Source organism: Hippocampus comes, unplaced genomic scaffold (assembly GCF_001891065.2).
Source record: "Hippocampus comes isolate QL1 unplaced genomic scaffold, H_comes_QL1_v1.1 scaffold99, whole genome shotgun sequence".
Lineage (NCBI taxonomy): Eukaryota > Metazoa > Chordata > Actinopteri > Syngnathiformes > Syngnathidae > Hippocampus > Hippocampus comes.
The window spans coordinates 150,873-170,710 of record NW_017805134.1 but is presented as its reverse complement, the minus strand read 5'-3'; the positions used below and the strand labels follow the sequence as shown (position 1 = coordinate 170,710).

General features: G+C 44.2%; 3 protein-coding genes and 1 long non-coding RNA gene across 6 annotated transcripts; 2 read left to right on the top strand and 2 right to left on the bottom strand.

Moving 5' to 3' along the window:
• Positions 1 to 88: 88 nt before the first annotated feature.
• Positions 89 to 3,287, top strand: LOC109513831 (uncharacterized). Its single transcript, XR_002167867.1, has 3 exons — positions 89 to 676; positions 1,796 to 1,903; positions 2,918 to 3,287. It is a non-coding gene; the product is annotated as an uncharacterized LOC109513831 (long non-coding RNA).
• A 627-nt stretch (positions 3,288 to 3,914) lies between these two features.
• On the bottom strand, positions 3,915 to 7,559 carry fzd2 (frizzled class receptor 2). The gene has a single exon (XM_019866526.1). The coding sequence runs from the start codon at positions 7,278 to 7,280 to the stop codon at positions 5,646 to 5,648; it is 1,635 nt and encodes a 544-aa protein (XP_019722085.1). The 5' UTR covers positions 7,281 to 7,559; the 3' UTR covers positions 3,915 to 5,645.
• A 924-nt stretch (positions 7,560 to 8,483) lies between these two features.
• On the top strand, positions 8,484 to 14,543 carry moto (minamoto). Of its 2 annotated transcripts, none has more exons than XM_019866534.1 (8): positions 8,484 to 8,659; positions 8,918 to 9,005; positions 9,377 to 9,531; positions 9,606 to 9,713; positions 10,207 to 11,551; positions 12,267 to 12,401; positions 12,475 to 12,652; positions 13,557 to 14,543. In XM_019866534.1, the coding sequence occupies exons 2-8, from the start codon at positions 8,964 to 8,966 to the stop codon at positions 13,751 to 13,753; spliced, it is 2,160 nt and encodes a 719-aa protein (XP_019722093.1). In that variant the 5' UTR covers positions 8,484 to 8,659; positions 8,918 to 8,963; the 3' UTR covers positions 13,754 to 14,543. The 2 variants fall into 2 exon arrangements, with proteins under 2 accessions (XP_019722093.1, XP_019722094.1); XM_019866535.1 differs by lacking the exon at positions 8,484 to 8,659 and adding an exon at positions 8,669 to 8,774.
• Positions 14,540 to 16,696, bottom strand: ccdc43 (coiled-coil domain containing 43). 2 transcript variants are annotated; one of them, XM_019866536.1, is made up of 5 exons: positions 16,449 to 16,696; positions 16,086 to 16,185; positions 15,713 to 15,848; positions 15,257 to 15,312; positions 14,540 to 14,997 (listed from the first exon to the last, which is right to left on the bottom strand). In XM_019866536.1, exons 1-5 carry the CDS (start codon positions 16,665 to 16,667, stop codon positions 14,810 to 14,812), a joined length of 699 nt encoding a protein of 232 aa, XP_019722095.1. In that variant the 5' UTR covers positions 16,668 to 16,696; the 3' UTR covers positions 14,540 to 14,809. The 2 variants fall into 2 exon arrangements, with proteins under 2 accessions (XP_019722095.1, XP_019722096.1); XM_019866537.1 differs by having other exon boundaries at positions 16,086 to 16,182; positions 16,449 to 16,690.
• Between the last annotated feature and the right edge of the window lie 3,142 nt (positions 16,697 to 19,838).

Sequence of the window (19,838 nt, the reverse complement as noted above, 5' to 3'; positions counted from 1 at the left end):
GGGGGGGGGGGGGGTTGGGGGGGGGGGTGCGAGAGAACATCTTGGACTTCCTTTGGAGATTTCAAGGGCTCGCGAGATAGATAGATGTGTTCTGGAAAATGTCCGCTGCTCCCCTATGGTTCATCATAATATATGACTGTAACTAATCCAGAGTGCAGAGGTTGAGTTCTTCTTGGGCCTGTGCCAGGATGTGATGAGAAACAGGTTCGGTTGCATGTCTTCAAGTTCCTCCTCCTCTTTCTCTTTGTCTTCAAACGACCTTTTACACAAGCCTTATATTAGCGGGATAACTCAGTGAGTCTCCAAAGAGTTAAAAGGTGCTGCATTCAGGCTTGGGCACTCATAACTTGATCCCTCTATGATGAGGCCTGCGTACATTAAGAGCCACATCGCAATAAAAGACTCCGGGAGCATTCTTCCGGCTTGTCCCTTCTTGCCCTCGAGCGAGTGAGCCAACCTAGCGTGCAGGAGCCAACATCCGAGCCAAGGGACGCGGGACAGGACCGACACCCAAAGGAGCGGGTGTCGACGGAAAAGTGAAGGGCACGTGAATGATCCTGTCTGCAGTTTGCCGAGGTATCATCATCATCATCATCATCATCAGCGTCAACCCTGCAGACGGCAACCTGGATGAGTCAATGGGAAAGCATCTGATTGTGTTTCCAGATGTTTCAAGGTCTCACGCAATAACCTTTAGATGAAATATCAACATCATCAGGAAGAATGCACGCCTATTTTCCCTTGTGGACGCAGACAAAAGGATTCAAAGATGGTGGATTAGAAAGTCAACACAGGGTTGTCCAAGCCAGATTTATATCTGATATGAAAAGGGAGCAAGGAGGGGCTGCATTTAGCAAGAAAAAAAAAACAAAAACAATAATCAAGTCTTAGGAAATGTGATCGCAAAAAAGGTATATTGGGGGATTTAGGTCATGATGATGACATGAACTGAGTTACAGCAGCACAGCGGCCTAGTAATTGGCACATCAACCTGAAAGCCTTTTCACACTGCACTTAGCAATGCGCAGCACGCCATCGACGAACCGATTCATTGTTATGCGCCGCGAGGATGGAACACCATGCCGCGTCGAGGCGCGATGCGCAAGGTGGGCGTTAGCTGCAATGTCAGAAGGCGCATCCAATAGGAAAGGGGCTGGCGGAGGGGTTTCAGAGTGCTAACAGAAATAGACCAATCGGTGGGAAAAGCCTTACTTCCTGGTTCGGCACTAGCACTTCTAAATACTGCATTGGCAAGCTTGGTCAGGGTTGTTGTCAAGTGTGTGGTGGTGTGTGTAGTGTGTGTGTGTGTGTGTGTGTGTGTGTGTGTGTGTGTGTGTGTGTGTGTGTGTGTGTGTGTGCGCGTGTGATTCTTAAAATGGCGCTGCCAATGTGTGATTTTTAAAATGGCGCTGCCAAAGTGTCGTCAAGCTTTATTTACCATAACGTTTAAGAATAAGACATGTATTTAATCTTTATCAGCTGTTTACGTTTCCATTTTTTTTTAGGTTTATTGTTCTCATTTTTTACCTTTTATGTTCAATAATTTTTTTTTTTATTTAAGTGCAGTTCTCCCCCCCTCCTCCCCCACCCATATTCAAGACTGGTTGCAATAATGCTGAATATTTTTTTAGACGTAAAACCTTGATTTTGATTGACAGTTGGGCGTTACTGTACTTCATTGTGTTGGTGGAGAGCCAAGCATTCTTTTTTTTTTTTTTCCCAGAGTACTTGATCTAAAGAGTTTGAGAACTTCTGGATTAATTTGATTTCGTTTGGTTTTGTTTTGACTCTGCAGGTCGAACACATTCTTGGTGTGCACACGGATGCGGACAGTTTATTCGACAGCATTCATCTGTATCCTCCAAACAGATACAGTATGTCTGTCTTCAACTGGACTGCATAAGTAAGTCACATGCCAGATTCTATTCATTCTGTTCACATGAAAAAGGAAAAAGCTGGTATTTGAACCAGGGGTGTGTTCTCATTTTACGGTGCAAACGCAGGTTTTCCATCAGGCGTTCCAAACCCGGCGCCTTTTTCACCCTGAAACAATCCCTCTCGCCGTCCGCTTGGAGCCATTCTCCCTCGCTCGCCTCTCTGCTTGGGTGCAAAGCCAAACAAGCCAGCCATTAAGTTGAGTTAAGCGCAGGAAGTGGAGGGAGGCAGGGGTGGGTGAGGGTTTGGGAGGGGGGGGGGCTTTGGGGGCCAGGCGGCAGTGTTTACAAGGAGCTAGTCAGGTTTCAGCAGCACTTTGAAGTGAGCAGCGCACTGGAGACTGTCTGTCACTGGAGGCCGAGGCCTAGCGCCGCTCCACTGACTCACTCACATTCCCCCCATTCATTTGAGCGGAGAGAGGAGGAAAGGGGGGCTGGGGGGGGTCGAGCTAGAATAGACAGTGAGAAAGGGAGGCGCAGGTCGATTTATGTCTCACCCCGCCACCACCCCACCCCTCTCTCTTGGAGTATCTCTTCCTACCTTTCATCATCTCTAACTGTCTGTTGTTCAAGCCCGTCCGTAGCCAAGGCCAGATCGGCGATAAGAACACAAGAAAGAGGCTCTTGTCCGTCGGGTCAGAGACGACGAGTGTATAGAAACACCGAAGCCTCCCAAGTAAACTAATATGATTACATGCACGCACACAATGGTACATTTGGAGCCCTGAAGCCTCCCTGCCTGCGAGGCGAGAGGATCAGCTTCCCAGTTCTCCCTCCCCAGCAGCCCAATCCATTCACACACACACACACACACACACACACACACACACACACACACACACACACACACACACACACACACACACCCATGGCCTTCATTACATCAGCGCCGAGATCCATCCATTGGAGCTGAGGAACACAGCTTGGGGGATTCCAGTTTGGCAGCGGGGAAGTAACGCTGAAACCACCTTTTTTTTTTTTAGATTCCCTCCAACAAACAGGCAGGCAGGCATGCGGGAAGACTTTCACGCCTATCCGATGGCGCAGGCGTTTCTCGCCAGATGATCCCTGTGTTGTTTTAACCGCGGCCTCTCGAACAAAAGGGGGTGGTTTTTTTTTTTGTTTTTTTCCCTTTTCTTTCTTTTTTTTTGTGCACTTGGTGGTCTTATGTGTGAGGCGAGCCACCATTTGGAGAGGTCACGTTCTCACAGATTTCACAACAACCGTTTTGGAAGAAAAAAAGAAGAAAAAAAAAAGCAATTCACAGGAACTGCTTTGTTTGCGATTGCCACTTTCATGAAGTTTCCAATACGCCTTATGTCTTATTTTATGGTGTAACCTTCGATGCCCCCCCAAAAAGTCATCGACAAAAGGAAAAAAAAAACCCATTCAGATCCTGAAAATGAGTCTTCAATTAACCTAAGAAGCATGTTTTGTCATGTGGGAGGAAAACTCAGAAGCACGCCGAGAACACACAAGACAGTCGCAGACTGGATTTGAACACTCAACCTGAAAAACTGTTAAACGGGTGGGCTAACCACTCTCCCGCCGTACCACCGCGCTGAGCAATATTATTCAATAAATATTATTAAAATGTGAGCAGACAGTTTTCCAAATGAGCTGCTAATGTTCAAATCATTGCTGCAAATTAGGTTTTGAGATTTTATTTTAGTTTTACACGAGATTACTTCCCCTCATGTGATGATGTTACTCAAAATATTGGCTGTAAAGTTAAATAGTTTTTGTTACTCAAAATATTGGCTGAAAAGTTAAATCGTTTTTTTAAAATGATGGCATTCACTTGACTTTCGATGGATGATTTGGTTTTACAAATATTAACAAGAATTTATAAGGGTCCAAATTAAACTTTTGGCTATCTCACCCTTTCTGTGAAAACAACATTGGCGCCTTTTGAACTCATCAGCCAAGATTGTGTTTTAATCACCGACCCAGTATGGCGAAGCACACTTACATGAACCATTTCGTTTGAGAAGGAGGTGTTTAATCTGCACATTTGGATTGACACATATTTTTGGTTTGACGTGATCGCGGGACAATTTCGTCGGAAACCGTACAAAAACGTAACATGAATCAAAACACACGAAAAGTATTCCACAAATATGGCGGACAAGACGCAATGGAAATGTTATATTAGCGGCTAGCACATAGCCACTGACATTCGATGACTTTTTGGAACAAAATCTGACTAAATTTACAACTTTGGTTATTCTTGCACAACAGCTGAAATATTGACATTCTAAAAATGTAGATAATACGTGTGACAAGAGCTACACGACTGCCCCAAAGATGTCAACCATTCATACGTTTTGATTAGCAATAGAGCAGCAGCGGGTAATTATAGTCTCACAAGGTTCTCAAAACATGACAACAATGAAGCATTTTTAGTTTTGCTGCCGCCCACACTGATGTTTAGATTACGTATAGCCGTGGGGCAGAACGCTATCTTACTCGCCCGCAGAAACAAGTCGCGCCACGTTCATTGTCCGCCCGATTACTACGCCGATGAATGACACTTCCTCTCGGCCCGCATTTGAAATACTAGATGAGATCTGCTCTTGGTGATATTGTTCTGTTTTAGAAAGAACAAGCAAATCTCCCAGGATGTCAAGAGAAAATAAAAACAGGAAAGTAGGATGTATGAATGCCTGACATCATGTGAGCAATTTGTATCAGCGATCATTCCGACCCAAATTTTGAAGGCAAAATAACATTAGACCACCTACGTTGGTTGTATAACGACACAAGAGTATTTCGTAGCTTCCATATAAAGTGACTACATACATTAATAAAATAAAGCGGGGCATTTGTACATTTTGCTGATAGAACTTGACATTATGCCAATTTGGTTTTACTTTTTTTTTTTTTTTTTTTTTTACATACAAAAATCCAGCATGAATCAGGCCCCCATAACTGCAGATATGATTACCATTATTTTGGTTTTTTTTTTTTTTTTTTTTTTACATACAAAAATCCAGCATGAATCAGGCCCCCATAACTGCAGATATGATTACCATTATTTTGGTTTTTTTTTTTTTTTTTTTTTTACATACAAAAATCCAGCATGAATCAGGCCCCCATAACTGCAGATATGATTACCATTATTTTGGTTTTTTTTTTTTTTTTTTTTTTACATACAAAAATCCAGCATGAATCAGGCTCACATAACTGCAGATATGATTACCATTATTATGGTATTTTCTTTTCTTTTTTTTTTAAAGGGGGGGGCAGATCCATTTGGCTTTGTTGCGGTGCAAAAGAGAAGCAGGTACACTGACAATTAAGCGGTAGTATTATTATTTTTTTTAAATACAAATATATACTTTCATGTTTTTACAATTACTATTTACACTTGGATTTAATTACATGTGAAATGCTCTTTGTGCTCCAGTCTTGGCTGCTGGACCGTGGAGCCAAGAAGGGAGGAAGAGGAGGAACGAGAAGGTGAGCATTTCAGCACATGGCCACGTCGGCCATGTTTGTTGTGTGTTTGTTCAGTCAGACTGTCCCGTTCGGGCCGCGTTAATCCAGCTCGCTGCTTGGTCAAAACCCAAACACTTTTTAGCTTTGCGGCTCCAAATACCCAAGAACTTGGCCCCCCCCCCCCCACCCTTTCCCCTCCTCAAACCAACACACGGCCGCCATGAAAAGCACAAATCAGTCCGTCCAAGAGCTTGCGGCAGGCCATTCATCCTACACGGTGGTCTCGCCGTGTTTGCCGTTTGTCAGCCGGGTGTAGAACTTGTGCCAGGAATGCAGCGTTTTCCCAGACCAGATCCAGAAACCAGACGTGATCCCCACAATGAGCGTCATCAGGTACTTGATCATATAGACGGTGAAGTCCGGCGTCATGCGGGGCCCCGTATGCGGCGGACACGGGATAGCCAGGCTCCGACAGCTGTGGCTGACCCAGCTGCGCTCCCAGTGCGGGCGGAAGGCCTGCTCGTAGAAGAAGCAGGCGATCACGATGGTGGCGGGGACGGTGTAGAGCACGCTGAAGACGCCGATGCGCACCATGAGCCGCTCCAGCTTCTCCGTCTTGGTGCCGTCGTGCTTCATGATGGTGCGGATGCGGAAGAGCGACACGAAGCCGGCCAGTAGGAAGGAGGTCCCGATGAAGAGGTAGATGAAGAGAGGCGCCAGGACAAAACCTCGCAGGGGGTCCAGGTTACTGAGGCTGACGAAGCACACGCCGCTCAGCACGTCGCCCTCGATCTGCCCGATGGCCAGGATGCTGATGGTTTTGACGGCCGGCACCGCCCAGGCCGCCAAGTGGAAGTACTGGGAGTGGGCTTCGATGGCTTCGTGGCCCCACTTCATCCCCGCGGCCAGGAACCAGGTGAGGGACAGGATCACCCACCAGATGGAGCTGGCCATGCTGAAGAAGTAGAGCATCATGAAGAGGATGGTGCAGCCTTCCTTTTTGGTGCCCTGGACGATTGTCTTGTAGCCCTCCGGGTTGAAGCTCTCGTTGCACACCACTTTGTCGCCCAGGAAGAAGCCTGCGATGTACGCGATGGAGACCATGGTGTAGCAGCCCGACAGGAAGATAATGGGCCTCTCGGGGTACCTGAAACGCTGCATGTCCACCAAATAAGTAGTGACCGTGAATAAGGTGGAAGCGCAACACAGGACCGACCAGACCAGAATCCAGATGCGTGAAAAGTGGATCTCCTTGTCGGTGAAAAACATGTAGCCGCCACCGCGGGCCGGCTCGCATGGAGCGGCGCAGTCCTTCTCCTCCAAGAACATGTAGTTCAAGTATGGGGGCACCACAAGCGCGGTGGGGCAACGGAAGGAGCTTTCAGGGCCGGAGACCACTGAGACGTCCTGGGTGCCTGGGATGGGCAAGGGCGGGACGGTGGCGGCGGACGAGTCATTCTGTCCCACGCATATCTGACCGTCGCCCAGCACGGGGAAGTTCTCGCAGCGGAGTCTGTCGGGCCATTGGAAGCCAAACTTGTTCATGAGAGCTTCGCAACCTTGCTTGGCCCTCTCGCAGATGGACCTGCAAGGCGGGATGGCCTTCTCCAGGACAGTGCAAACCGGCGCGTACATGGAGCACAGGAAGAATTTCAACTCCGGGGAGCACTGTACCTTCACCAGCGGGTAGAACTGGTGTACCTCCAGCCCTGCGTCCTCCTGGTTGTAGTGGCCCACTAAGTTGGGCATGATGGTTTGGTTGTAGGCGATATCCGTGCAGAGAGGTATGGAAATCGGTTGGCAGAATCCATGCTCCGGGATGACAATTCCGTTGTCTCCTTGATACTGAGCTGATACCACCACAGGCAGCAAGAGAAGGACAGACCAAGTACCCCCCAAAATCATCTCGCTCAAGTTTCAATGACAGCAACTTGCGTCTGAGAATTCAGTGGAAAGCGTGTTAGGCAAGCCTCATGAGGCAGGCTCAGTGATATTAAAAGTTGTATAGGCTGATCATTCAGCGCGAGCGTCGCCCTCTTTGTGTTTGCTCTTCTCTTGGAGCGCTGCTGGCTAACTTTTTCTTTTCCCAAACTCCTATTCTCTCTCTCCTGTCTTGTCACTTTAACGAGAAGAAAATCATCCTGTAGGTGCTTTCAAAATAAAAGCTACATGGTCACTTTCGCAAAAAGAGGCATCGCTTGGCAACTGCTGTGACAAAAAATAAATACTAATATTGCTACTGTGATTCATTAAATTGATTAGGGCAGTGACAGTCACTTATACATGGAGTAGGAGATGGTTAAGACGACGTTGAAAAGAGTTTGGCAAAGTTTATCTTTTATTTTGAAGAATATCATGGGAAAAGCTAGCTTTCACATCGAACTTGACACCACAGCTGGATTCCGCGGCCCAACCAGATTTACGAGTTTGCCGCTGCGTGGATGAGGAGGATGAGGTCCCCATCTAGTGTTCACATCATGTTCACCGGCCAAATCATCAATAGTTGAATAGGAATTAGAAAATACTGACATCTTAATTAAATTATTACCCCCAAACGCTCTGAAAGTTGCACAATAACAGAGTATTGAAAAAAGAGACAGCCCATTAAAACATCATGATAACGTTACATACCACGAAGTCTTTTCAACTTTTAAAATGAACAGAACATCTGAGATATCTCCTCATCACAAGATGAGACGTTCCGTAAGTAACGCTTAAATGCGGAAGTTACAATTTATATTTTGTACAATAATATACAATTATTACATTCAGATATAGACACAATAACAACATAGGCCATTTCATAATTCTCTTAACTAATTCATTTTACAGGTATTTTTTTTTTTTGTATGACGATGAAGGTCCAAAAAATGAAGGCCTCTCCTCTCATTGGAAGACATCATTACAGTTACAAAGTGATGCACTCAGCCCGTCCAGTTTTCCTGTACGTCAATTATCATGTGCGATTCCTTCTATTGTAAACACTTGGAATTTTGTTGTGAGTATTTGAAAGTGCTCTAAAAATGCAGTTGAGTTGAGTGAGTACGTAGTAATATTTATAGATATGTATATCAATTAATCTATCAGTTAATAATAGCGTCTCTGAAAATGGGGCGTGGTAACTACGTGTTGCTGTGCTCATTAAGGTTAGCTTTATGCTAATTGGACGTCAGGTTTGACCAATGAGCATGAGGACATTTTAGCTGATGGAGGGGACCAAGTCCGAGCTTCTGGGTTATTGGAATTTCACGACATCAGTAAGTTGGTCGAACAAAAGTGTCGGGGTAGGTTCACTCAAGATCGCTTCAAAATGGATATTTTGGTATTTTGCGATGTTAAATGTTTCTATTATGAGACGAACATTCAGAGCTAAAGCTTCATCGTCACTTTTGAAACAAGGTAAAAGTCAGGCAAAATGGCGGGCTTAGCTTTTTCCGTCGTACGTCTAATTAAAAAAAATTATCGCTGTCTGCCGGACCTAAATATGATGTAAACACTATGAACTTAAGTAATAACTAGTATCGTGTGTTGTGATTGATTAGGAACATAATAAAGAGTCAAGTTCAAGGGGGCGTTCAGAGTTTCGAAATGGCAACTGACGAGCTTTTCTTGTCCTCGTTTTACGGTCAGGTAAGCATTCACAGGTAACACACACTGCACATTCGCTCCAATGACTTCAGATCCGTTGTCGTTAAGATGAAAATGGTTTGATTTAGTCCTTAATCACTGCTCAGCATTCCCAGTGGCCTCATAAACAAACTGAAATGCAGATTAGTCCTCAAGAAAAAACCGTCTGACTGTTTGATTACTACTGCTTTGTAGTACTTAGTAGTAGTGTCAAATGAAAATGTTAATTTCATACTCTTTCAGGGATGTCCACTGTTTTTTTTTTTGTTTTTTGTTTTAACTGTCACCCTAAAACCGAAAATGCTGCGATTGAAAGAATACTGGTTGGTTGTCTGTGTTGAGTGTTGTATGTTTCCCATTTGTTCTTGTTTCAGGCTTGTGTCAATGGTGATGGTGGAAATAGCAGCTTTTCCGAGTCAGGTTTTAGTCCTCAGGAAGAGGGAGTGGCGGAGTTCAAACTCTGGTCTCCCACTGCTCACAGTAACCCCTATGAACTCACGAATTGTGCACTGAACAGCATCAAGAGCAGGTATTATGTTTTACGTGATTTGAAAATAAAAAGTGTCAAATATTTTTTGTGACATCTTTTTTTTTTCTTTGAAGGAAAACCACTGAAAAACATGAAATTGAGGAGGAGGTTGATCTGCAGTGTTTAGTGTCCAGTATTTTGGATGAAGGTGATGAGATCCAGAGTGGATTCTACAATAGGGGGTATGTAAAGTATCACAGTGTAGAGTTGGGGGATGGGGGTGCGGGGGATCATCCACTGTTGGTGATATTTTGATTTGCTATCCAATGCAATCTCTTAATTGCAAGTTTGGATGTTTTGTTTTGCAACACAAATTTCGAATTGAAGTTCTACCAGTTTTTCAGTGGTGAAAAGAAATTTGCACTGAGGATGCCCATTTTGTTCTAAGAATAAATTGTTATTTTGCTATAAGAATCATGGGATTTAATCAATCCATCATCATAAAACCTTTATTAACTGAAAGAACAGTAAATCAATAGGACAACTAACTAAGTTTTAGAAAACCTCATGTTAAAGTCACCTCTTACCTGTCACTCAAATTTTAAAAAGAGCTAATAATAAATCAGTAATACCCTTTAAATAGTAACATAAGAGCTTCTTCTGCTCATTCTTGCCCTGTGGAGCCATTTTTTATTTATTTTATAACAACCCAAATAAAATTCTGATTTCTTTTAGAAACCCATCTCCTGCCAATGGTCTTTGGAGTCCCAAGACATTGAAAGAAGACTTTTTACAGTATCCTGGAGTTGAAGCGAATGATAAACTTCCTTACTCTCGTCCCAGTGATGCTTTCATTCGATCTCAAATGGTGTCTCGAAATGAGCGGTTTCTCCAGAAGCTCAGTGGCATTTCCGCTCATCCGCACTGGCCAAGTAGTGTTCGTAATGGAGACAGAGATAGCTATGGCAGTCACCCAAACGGATTGCCACCAGTTCTTCCCATTCCCAAAACAGCGAACCACCTCCCACCACAGACACTGGAGAGCAACCATGAGCCATCAGCCGATTTGTACGCAGCAAATCATCGGTCCTTTAACAACTTCCCTCAAATCAGTGATGCCTTTCAGTTCCAAAACAAAATGAGCAAACCATTGTGTGATCATTACGAGAGCGCCACGAGCGCAAAGCCCATTCATGATAATCAGCAAGACATGCCGGAACACATGAACCAACTGGTTAGTGGTTTGCACTCTCTCTTGGCTGATGAGTCTAATCAAGGACGCTATGGATGTTTTCCAAACATAGAACGAGAGACAGAATACCCTGAAGACAGCATACTTGAGCAACGGAAATTCCCCAGCCAATCAATGCCAATGTTACGCGAAAAACAGCTGGAGGGAGAATTTTGGGGCCGAGATATCAAACCAGCATTTAAGCGTAAGGATGTTCAAGAACCATCGTGGCTGGGCAACGGAATTGCTGAATATTCCCCGCAACTAAAGCCCGTCTCACTATCCTTAAATCCCCCAAATCAATGTCCCAATATTATAAATAGGAACCAGTACTCCAATCTCCGCTCCAAGCAGGGGCAGTACAAGATGAAATCACTGATGCAGAAAGAAACAAAGATGTCTGGCTTCTTTGAAGAGAGGCCGCAAACTGTCGCTCGCGTGGCGGAGACACACGGGAGACCACATGTTGACCATCTGGGCGGCATGGAGAGATTTAATGGAGAAAACATCATGGGGAAGAACGCGCGGCCATACAGACCTCCCGCTCACGTCGACAGTGGCCCCACAAGGTTCACCCAGCTGCCTCTCAAATCTCAAAAAGACACAACGCCTCATGGAAGCGGTCCCGGCATGACTCCCGCTGCGGGGACGACTGGAAACAGCGCCGCGGCATTGTACAGTCAGCTCAAGGGCGCCGAGACTCACAATGGAGGGAGCACTTGTAAATACGGGGACTCTCCTCTGGCAGCTTTATTGCAAAAGAATCCTGAGGGAGTTATCATCCAGTTTTACCTCCATCTGGATGAATGCTCTGAGCAGTTAGGCTATCTGGAAGGGGAGAGGAAGAAGGTAGGTTTGGGTGGGTGGGGGGGGGTGGCTGGCTCTGTTTGGCTGTTCGAGGTACTTCCAGCGAAACCTTCAGGTTTCCAACACGAGTCGACCACTGTAGAAATCGAAATTCATTCAGCCTCTGATGACTTAAGGCAGGGGTGTCAAACTCATTTTTGTCGTGGGCTACATTTTAGTTACCGTTTCCCTTAGAGGGCCGTTATGACTGAAACCAAATAAAAAAAGTCAACAATAACGGTTTATTCAACTATTGTTAAAGTTACTGTTAGGAGGGGTTTGGTGATAAGCAAATGCTTACAATATGTCTCTTATTTATTACATATGAGAATTTTAAATGTTGGTAGAGATTTTGGCAAGCGTCGTGCAAGGTGACATGCTTGATTTGCTTCTGCGGGCCACATAAAATGACGTGGCGGGCGCGATCTGGCCCTCGGGCCTTGAGTTTGACTCCTGTGACTTTAGGGAAAAGGAGCGAGAGGTTTGCATGTCATCGCAAGTGTAATCAATAGTAAGTAGTTCAAGGTTGAAACGATCCATTGTGTGTGTTTTTAGAGGCTGTTTTGATTAGGGACCCCCCGCCCCCAAGGTTCTTTATTGCTCTTTTACTAAAGGGCGTCGCACCTTTGCAATGATTCAGAAATGAAAGTCACCAAAGTTGAAAACCACCGCTCAAAATCGAAGTTCCACGATGTAAATGTCTTTTACTTCATTTCAGGTCGAGGTCATCCTGGCCAAAACATTTCCGGGCGAATGGACACCATTGTCGCCCCTGACACACCCACCCGGACTTGCGCTCCACCCGACCAGAATCGACTCTCTCATCTTTAATCAGAGGAGAGAGCAGGCCAATGTGAGATCATTAGCGATATCGAGAAACGTCAGATCACAAAGCAACTCATATTGGTGCGTTGGGTGTTTTGCAGGTGAATTGGGTTTTGTACAACATGGAGTACCTGTGCAACGTACCTCTCCATGATACCATTCACATGGCGCTGAACAATCATCACCAGGCCTTATCTTGCGTCCAGGCAAGATGCGGGAAAAAGCTTGCCAACACGTCTAAGCGTCAGTGGCTTGGACCTCCACTCACAGAGGACTACGGTAAGCGGAATGTACTCGTACACGGGGTTTCATGTCTTCAGATTGTGAACACTCATTTTCTCTTAGCGTCTCCTCATTCGAACGTGCAAACTCCGAGCAGGAAGGTTGGAGATTCAAAATTGGAACCTCAAAACTGTGAGGCAGACGGGGTGACCGCTAGTGTGCTGGTGCTGCCTCAGTAGCAAACCACAATTAAGCCTCAAATGTTGGACGTTTTGTTCCGTGTTTAATCAACGGGACTCAAGGGAGATTTCAGCAAATCACACTTCAGCGTAATTAATTGAATGACTTGGGGAGTGTGTATTTTTGTTTGTCTTTCGCTTTTTTTTTTTTTGCGAAACACACTCCAAATTATTGAACAGCATCAAAGATACGTGAGAAATAAGCATCCATCACAAGAGCGCGGTCGATAAACTGCTTGTGCAATTTTTTTTTCCATTTCAAGAGAAGATAAGAGAAGAACATACTTTTGAGATTTCCCTGAAATGATTAGTGCATAATAAATTAAATGCATTCTTATTTTTTATTATTATCGTTATTATTTTGAATGTGAGTTCAGGGAGACTTCAGCTAGGTAGGGTCTTACTGGCACTTTTTTTTGTGGGTCCGCGTGTTCTATTTTTGCCTTTTAGAGTAACAGCGGCTAACATATTTTACAGGTGACATGCAGTTAGGAATGTCAGAATGTTAACTTAAACCTTGCATAAACAGTTAATTACGGTATGTTATGCTGAATGTAATGTACATTGCGCATAGGATTTATTTATTTTCAAAATCCAAACAAATAGGACTTGAGTCATGTTCAATTTTAGACCTTCTCCTGTTGTCTAACTTTGCTTCAAGTATTCATGAGGCGAGTTGTATCCTTTGAAAAGCCCGCTTTGAAATGCCGCCATCTTCCTAGACCGCGTGCTGTTGGTCATCGCCCTGAAGGAGCTCGCCGTGACCACCAGGAAGCTCCGTACAAGCCTTTGGTGCGCTCTCCAGATGTCCGTGCCCACTCCCGTCAAGAGGCCGGAGGAAGGCCCCGATGCCAACAGGGAGATCCGTATAGCTCTTTGGCGTTCTCTCTTGAAGACTGCCCCCCTGCCCAGTCAGTAAGCCCGAAGACCACATCGGCACAAACGGGGAGGAAACACACACACACACACACACACACAGGGCTGCCCTTACGCTATTACATTAATCTAGCGCGACAACACCCAGCCCAGTTAAGAGGCACTCACAGAATTTATCAAATCAGAAAAAAGCCCCTTCAATGGAGCACCGAGCTAAAATTTGAGTCAAGGTGATCAGCAGAGCACGTGATGCGCAAATTAATAATCAAGGTTCCTTCCTCAATTGATTCGAATCCATCCATAACAAAACTATTTAAATTAACTATTTATGGGAGTTCTTTAAAATCATTTATTGGTTTGTTCGTTCGCCTTAAAACTATTTGAATCCAAAATTATGCAGATATTCTGCTGTGTTTGTTTTGCTTTAGTTGGAACATTTTTTTTTCTTCTTTTAATCTCAAACCGATTAACCATTTGGACCGGAACATTAAAAGTAATTTTAATTACTGTTTGTCATACCACCATCAGTGAAATATCACAAAGTCAAGTTGAGACATGCCGCATGTCAGCCACTGCTCTGGATATGCCGGGCACGAGTTGAAATATAGAAAGAAAAATGTTTTATATTACAGAAACGGCCGTTTGTTGTGTTAGCCGAGTTCACTGTCCTCATTCGTCAATCACAACATTTTAGATGTGATAAGTGTCTTGCTGGTATTCTGATCGTTGTGGGCCTTGTATTTTTCTTATTTCCAGTCATAATGGTTCGAAAGTGTTCTCCTGTTTCTACATTTGTACAACTGAAGCATTTCAAATAAAAGCAATTGCAATCACTCCAAAAGTTTATTACCTTAAAAAGACGGAATTTCAAAACAAAGCCTCTCGTTTGTTCTTAGTCTCGCTCACATCTTTTTACGATAGCACGTGATTGGATTTCAAGTTTTGATAACAAAAACAGTTGAATCAACTCCCACGTTTCAGCGCTCAGGCACAACACAATGTCCGCAGCACAAGCCCCCCCGCTCGTGTCACCCACCGAAGAGTTGTGTAGCCAACTCTTCCCTTTCCCGACATCACACAATTGTCCTTTCTCCTGCTCTTATCTTTTGCGTTCTCCTTTCTGTGTGCGCTTTTTCTCCTTCTCCTTCCTGTCTTGTTTGGCCAGTTTGTCCTTCTCCCGCTGCATCTTGTCCATTTCCTTCTTCTTCTGGGCGTCTTCACGGGCCTGGTCCCGCTTTTGCTTTTGTCTATTCAGGACCTCCTCCACGTTGGTGTTCTTGAACATGGCTGACACCCAAATGGAGGTCAAGGACCGAACAGTCGACAGGAAAAAGCACTAGCGCAGAAGTCATCTGCTGCCTTTCCTCCGTAGAGGCGCACAGGATGGCATAAACACACACCAACTTTTGACAGACCCCATACAGACAAAGACACAAAATCACTGTGTGTGCCAACTGGTCCGTTTAGTCACATGTAACATTTACATATGCTACAACTCATACAAAAAATATTTGTTTTTAAAAAGACATTGACATGGAAAGGATACACTTGTCCTGTCCGGGCATGATGTGGCCATTTGGCGACTCCTCCTCTTCACCTTCAGTGTTTCAGTCAAGGGAAGCAAATCATCTCTGCCTTTTTACAAGTTAGCGTCAAACATAAAAAACAGCCTCTTTTTCCAAAGCAGTGCAGTTTGGCATATCAATAATAGCCCGATATGACCACTTTTGGGCAGCGCAAAAATGGTCAGTTAAAAAAAAAAAGTCTACACACCCCGAATTCAAATGCCAGGTTTGTGTAAAATTCAGAAATTAGATCATTTCAGAAACTTTTCAACCATCATTGTGACCTTATATAAGCCGTATAACACAAATTTGAAAGAAAAAAAATCTTTGAGAGGGCAAGTAAATTAATAAACAAGGCAGACTTGATTTGTGGTCAGGAATGTAAATAACACGGACTTCAAATGCCAAAAATCATTACGTTGCTCAATCAAGGATATTCTTCTTCATCCGTAATGTTGGCGTACTGCGCCAGAAGGGCTTCTTTGCGTTTCTTGGACTCCTCTGACACTTCTTTCTGCTTCACCACAATCTGAGCCTGCTTCTCAATCATACTGGCGATGGCCTGGACCTCAGCTGGCCGGAGAGACAAAAATAGCCATGTTATTCTCATTGAGGCTGGTGTCAACTTTCAGGAAAAACGTGAGCTAATTCGTCCTTGTGTTTATCTGGCACTGATAACAGCCACAGTTGCAAACTATGCATATCAAATAGGTGTGATTTAAAGATATGAGAAGTCTGTTTACGCTGCAGCTTGTTGAGAAGCTTCAGGTCAATGTTAAATATTTATGTGCCTAATATGTATTAAATTACCATCTCCAGCATCCCGCTTGTTCGCCGAGCGTTTGCAGTACTCTGTCCAATGCTTGAGGATCTCCTGGCAGACATCTTCCAGCGTGTCCTCTTCATCCTGCTCGTTTGAGTACAGTACACAAAACAAACGCTATCAATCCAAGTCAGGCGGTTGTATCGTTTGCTACTTTGTGACGCAAAGGGGAAGAGCACGGGATCGGGTTTTGTCTTAGAAGAATTTGAAAGTCCACTTCTGTATAGTTTATGGCCCATACCTGAGGGGTCACTTGTATAACTGTGACGCGTTCCATGAATCAACTTTGGTTTAGCGGCCAAACAGCTGTCATGTTGGCTACGTGCGACATGAGGGCGTTACTAACTCACCAAAAATGCCGATAAAATCCCTTGAAGCGCGTCTCGTTTCTCCTCGTCGCTCTCCTCTTCTTGTAGCACGCCCAAAATGTAAGCGCCGTACACCTCGCGGTCGACTTCCAACGCGTCTAGCCGCTCATTTAGCCATCTTTCGAAGTCCCCGGCGTCTGCCTCGGGCGCGGCCATCTTGGCTCTTTGGGGTCCTTCAACCGGCACGCAGCTGTCCTTCATCTTGCCTGTTAGAAAACACACCCGAGCAAATGTCATTCAGTGTTTCTTGCCAACCACCATGAAACTCCTGAAGAAGATCATTCAGTATTGCCATTTGGAATTGCGTTGCAACAGCAATGACGTGTCTGGCATACAGGTAACGTCACGGTTTCATTGTCACTTTTGCAAATACGAACATTTCACCTGACGACAGTTTATTATATATTTTTCGTTGTAGTGTGTGTTATACAGCTTCTTTCAATGACAAGGGAGCAGGTGCCTTATATTGGAGGCAAGCACTTCTAATGGCCCAGCAGTGACAGTGGCCATCAAAAGAAAATTATGTGATTGAAGATACTTGTTTTTACTTATTTATATTGTTTTTCAAGAGTCAAAGCATACTTGGCTAGAGGCGTACATGGGTAAAATAAGAGGGACACACGCCTGTGTGCCTCAAGTATAAGCACATGTTCTGAAGTGCAAAGACGATGTTTGATTCTCAGCAAGCTTGTCTAAAAAACACAATCACCTCCTTTCGCATGCTCATGCTAATTGAAGTTCTGTGTTTGAGAAAGGTAAGTCTGATGAGTGTATTGAAATGACATGCCAAGCCCAACAATGTGCATTTTTACTTGTCTGTTCCACACATTTATACTGATAACACACGTTATCAAATAGACTCGTTGAAAAGAAAGTCTAAATTGCCTTTTCAGAGATTCTAATTTTGCAGCAAATGTTCCCTGTCTTGTTTGTTTGAAAATAGTTGCCATGTCTATTTTGTGCTGCTTGTTAATTCAATTCCATCATGCAAACCTCGAATCAGAGTTCAGAGCAAATCGTTCCTTCCTGGGATTCTGCCAGAAGTACCCAACAGTGGCTGATTGAAAATGTTTTGATTGTCACACACGAACTTCGGTATTCACTTGCAGGCTTTGAGCACGACCAGGCCGCCAATTGTGGTTTCATTCAAATGTTGATTCTCTAAAATAAGCAGCGATTCGTCTTCCATTCCCTGAGCTGCGAGCAGTCAAACACTTGAATTTTTGCACCGGAAAATCATCCATGACGAGTCTTTGTTAATTCACACTTTTCTTTTGGATGACGAGTGAATGGAGTACTGTAGCTTCGTCTAAGGTTATTTATAATATTAACATGAGACACCTTATGCATTTTGTAGTCATTCAAAAAAGTTCCGTGGTGTTTTAATAAACACAGTGTCAAAATATCGCAAGGATCAACAATTAAAGTATGCTTTACACACCCTATTACATCTCTCTGAAATTACCCATTTTTTTTATTTTCCTCTCCCGCAAGTCAGCGGTTGATCCAAGAAAAAAAAGTATGCTGTCCAAGAAAAAAATAAATTCCCCATAAAATGTCCCCATAAGGCCAAATATTAGCTTTGTGCAAGTAGGCCTACAGATGAAAAACAGATGTGCATGGACCTGGCATACTGCTATTGTCCACTAGGGGGGAGTAGAATACACAAAGTCTTCTGCTCAAAGTCAGCTTCTCCTTTTGGACGTCGTTGCATGATAGGTGAACGTTCCTCATGTATGTGATTTGCAGCGAATTTGCTTCATGCTTGTGCATCACATCCGCCGTGTTTCAGTGTAATTGCGAGCAGGGCGGGGAGGGGGCACGGGGTGGGGGGGCATGGCCCGCCAGCTGTTTGTTGGCCCCCTGTTCATTTGACACTGGGACAACACCTCACAGCTGTTTGAATATATTAAATAAAGATTCTGTTTGAATGACTTCATTCCGCTTCCAGAAAGTGATTTGAGCAAGTGGGTTTGCGATGTGTGTGTGTGTGTTGGAGGGGTGTGGGTGGGGTGGGGGGGGATTATTAGTTACACCCCTAGTTATACTCCCAGCCAGTCCCACTGCTCCCACATCATAATGGCTTCACACTTGACTGACGTTGCCATAATGAAGTGTGAATCTTCTGTTGGATGCTACCGAGTGGAAATGTGCCACCTTTGCGTCCTCGCAGTCAAATATTCGCTTCTCCTTGTGACTTCTGCGGACCAACATTGACATGTTGGTACCCTAACTCCTATTGATCTTTTTCCAATAAGGGGACCTCTTATGACAAGGTTTGTGGGTTTTGAAGCAATCGTTTGTTTGTTTGTTTGTTTTGTTTTTTTTTAAATATTACTTGATGTATACTGTCCGGCCAATTCTGAATTTCAAGCTGTGTCCCTTCACTGTAATTACGTGATGTGCCGCAACTTTCCGGGCAACGCTGAGGGCTAAAGGAAAACATGCTCGTGGGTAATAAGGCGCGCTCTTTTGAATGGGTTGCTACTTTGTGTGTATTGAATAAATAGTGATTGTTTGACACCTGTGCGCTAGGGCGTTTTGCATGTGTTAGCATTATGCTGGTGGACTTGGATTGAAAATGTAAAATTTGGTTGAATGTTGTTGTTTTTTCATATCAAGTAAAATTTTCTCTTGTCTTATGTGACAGAAAACCTCAAGTGGAAGTCAAAAACAACTTGAAGCAATCACGCTTTTCCTCTTATTTGGAGAACTGCGTAAGCAAGAGCGTCTTCTCTTAGTTTCCTCACACCCACGAAAGTGTGAGAGCAGGTGCTAAGGAATTCTTCCAGGACAGATTTTTTTCAGGGAGCTGAAATGTGTTTAAAGCCAGTGAAAGGGCTAAGAGTTAATTTTAAAAAAAAATCTCTGGACTGCATCACAGATTTTCACTTTGGTCAAGAACTGTCCTCAGACTTACTTGTCCGCTTACTTCAAAACGTGGCAAGTCTGGCATGTTTGTTCATACAAACCGTCCTCGGCCTCGGCTGTTTTGTCCAGTGGTCAAACCAGATTCGTCATTGAAACCGTTTCCACTTTTCTGCAGATGAACTTGAGCGTCTACACATGCCATGACGACTGACAAGGCTTGTTTTTTGTTTTGATCTTGTCAGTGCCAGAGAACTACCCCGATAAAGGCATAAAAATGGCATGCCTAAAGTTGTTGCTCTCTGTGCTTTTAAATATTGACGTACAAATACTTGAGAGAAAAAACGATTGGTAAAATCCGAAGTACTGATTCAACTCATTTAGTTTCAGCAGGAGTTTTCAATCCCCACCCCGAATTGTTTTTGTCCCCTGAGTGCTGAGGAGCCACGACTGCGTCGCCAAGTAATGGTCGGCCCACAGGGTGGCAAGGGGATGGGTGGGGGG

Bases quoted from the DNA above. Each gene is read 5' to 3' on its own strand.
- moto (XM_019866534.1), top strand. From the start codon at position 8,964: ATGGCAACTGACGAGCTTTTCTTGTCCTCGTTTTACGGTCAG. The intron at 9,006-9,376 runs GTAAGCATTCAC...TTCTTGTTTCAG, and splicing joins TGTCCTCGTTTTACGGTCAG to GCTTGTGTCAATGGTGATGG. The intron at 9,532-9,605 runs GTATTATGTTTT...TTTTCTTTGAAG, and splicing joins CTGAACAGCATCAAGAGCAG to GAAAACCACTGAAAAACATG.
- ccdc43 (XM_019866536.1), bottom strand. From the start codon at position 16,667: ATGAAGGACAGCTGCGTGCCGGTTGAAGGACCCCAAAGAGCCAAGATG. The intron at 16,186-16,448 runs GTGAGTTAGTAA...TACTCAAACGAG, and splicing joins GGATTTTATCGGCATTTTTG to CAGGATGAAGAGGACACGCT. The intron at 14,998-15,256 runs GTATCCTTTCCA...TTTGGGTGTCAG, and splicing joins CATGCCCGGACAGGACAAGT to CCATGTTCAAGAACACCAAC.
- fzd2 (XM_019866526.1), bottom strand. From the start codon at position 7,280: ATGATTTTGGGGGGTACTTGGTCTGTCCTTCTCTTGCTGCCTGTGGTG.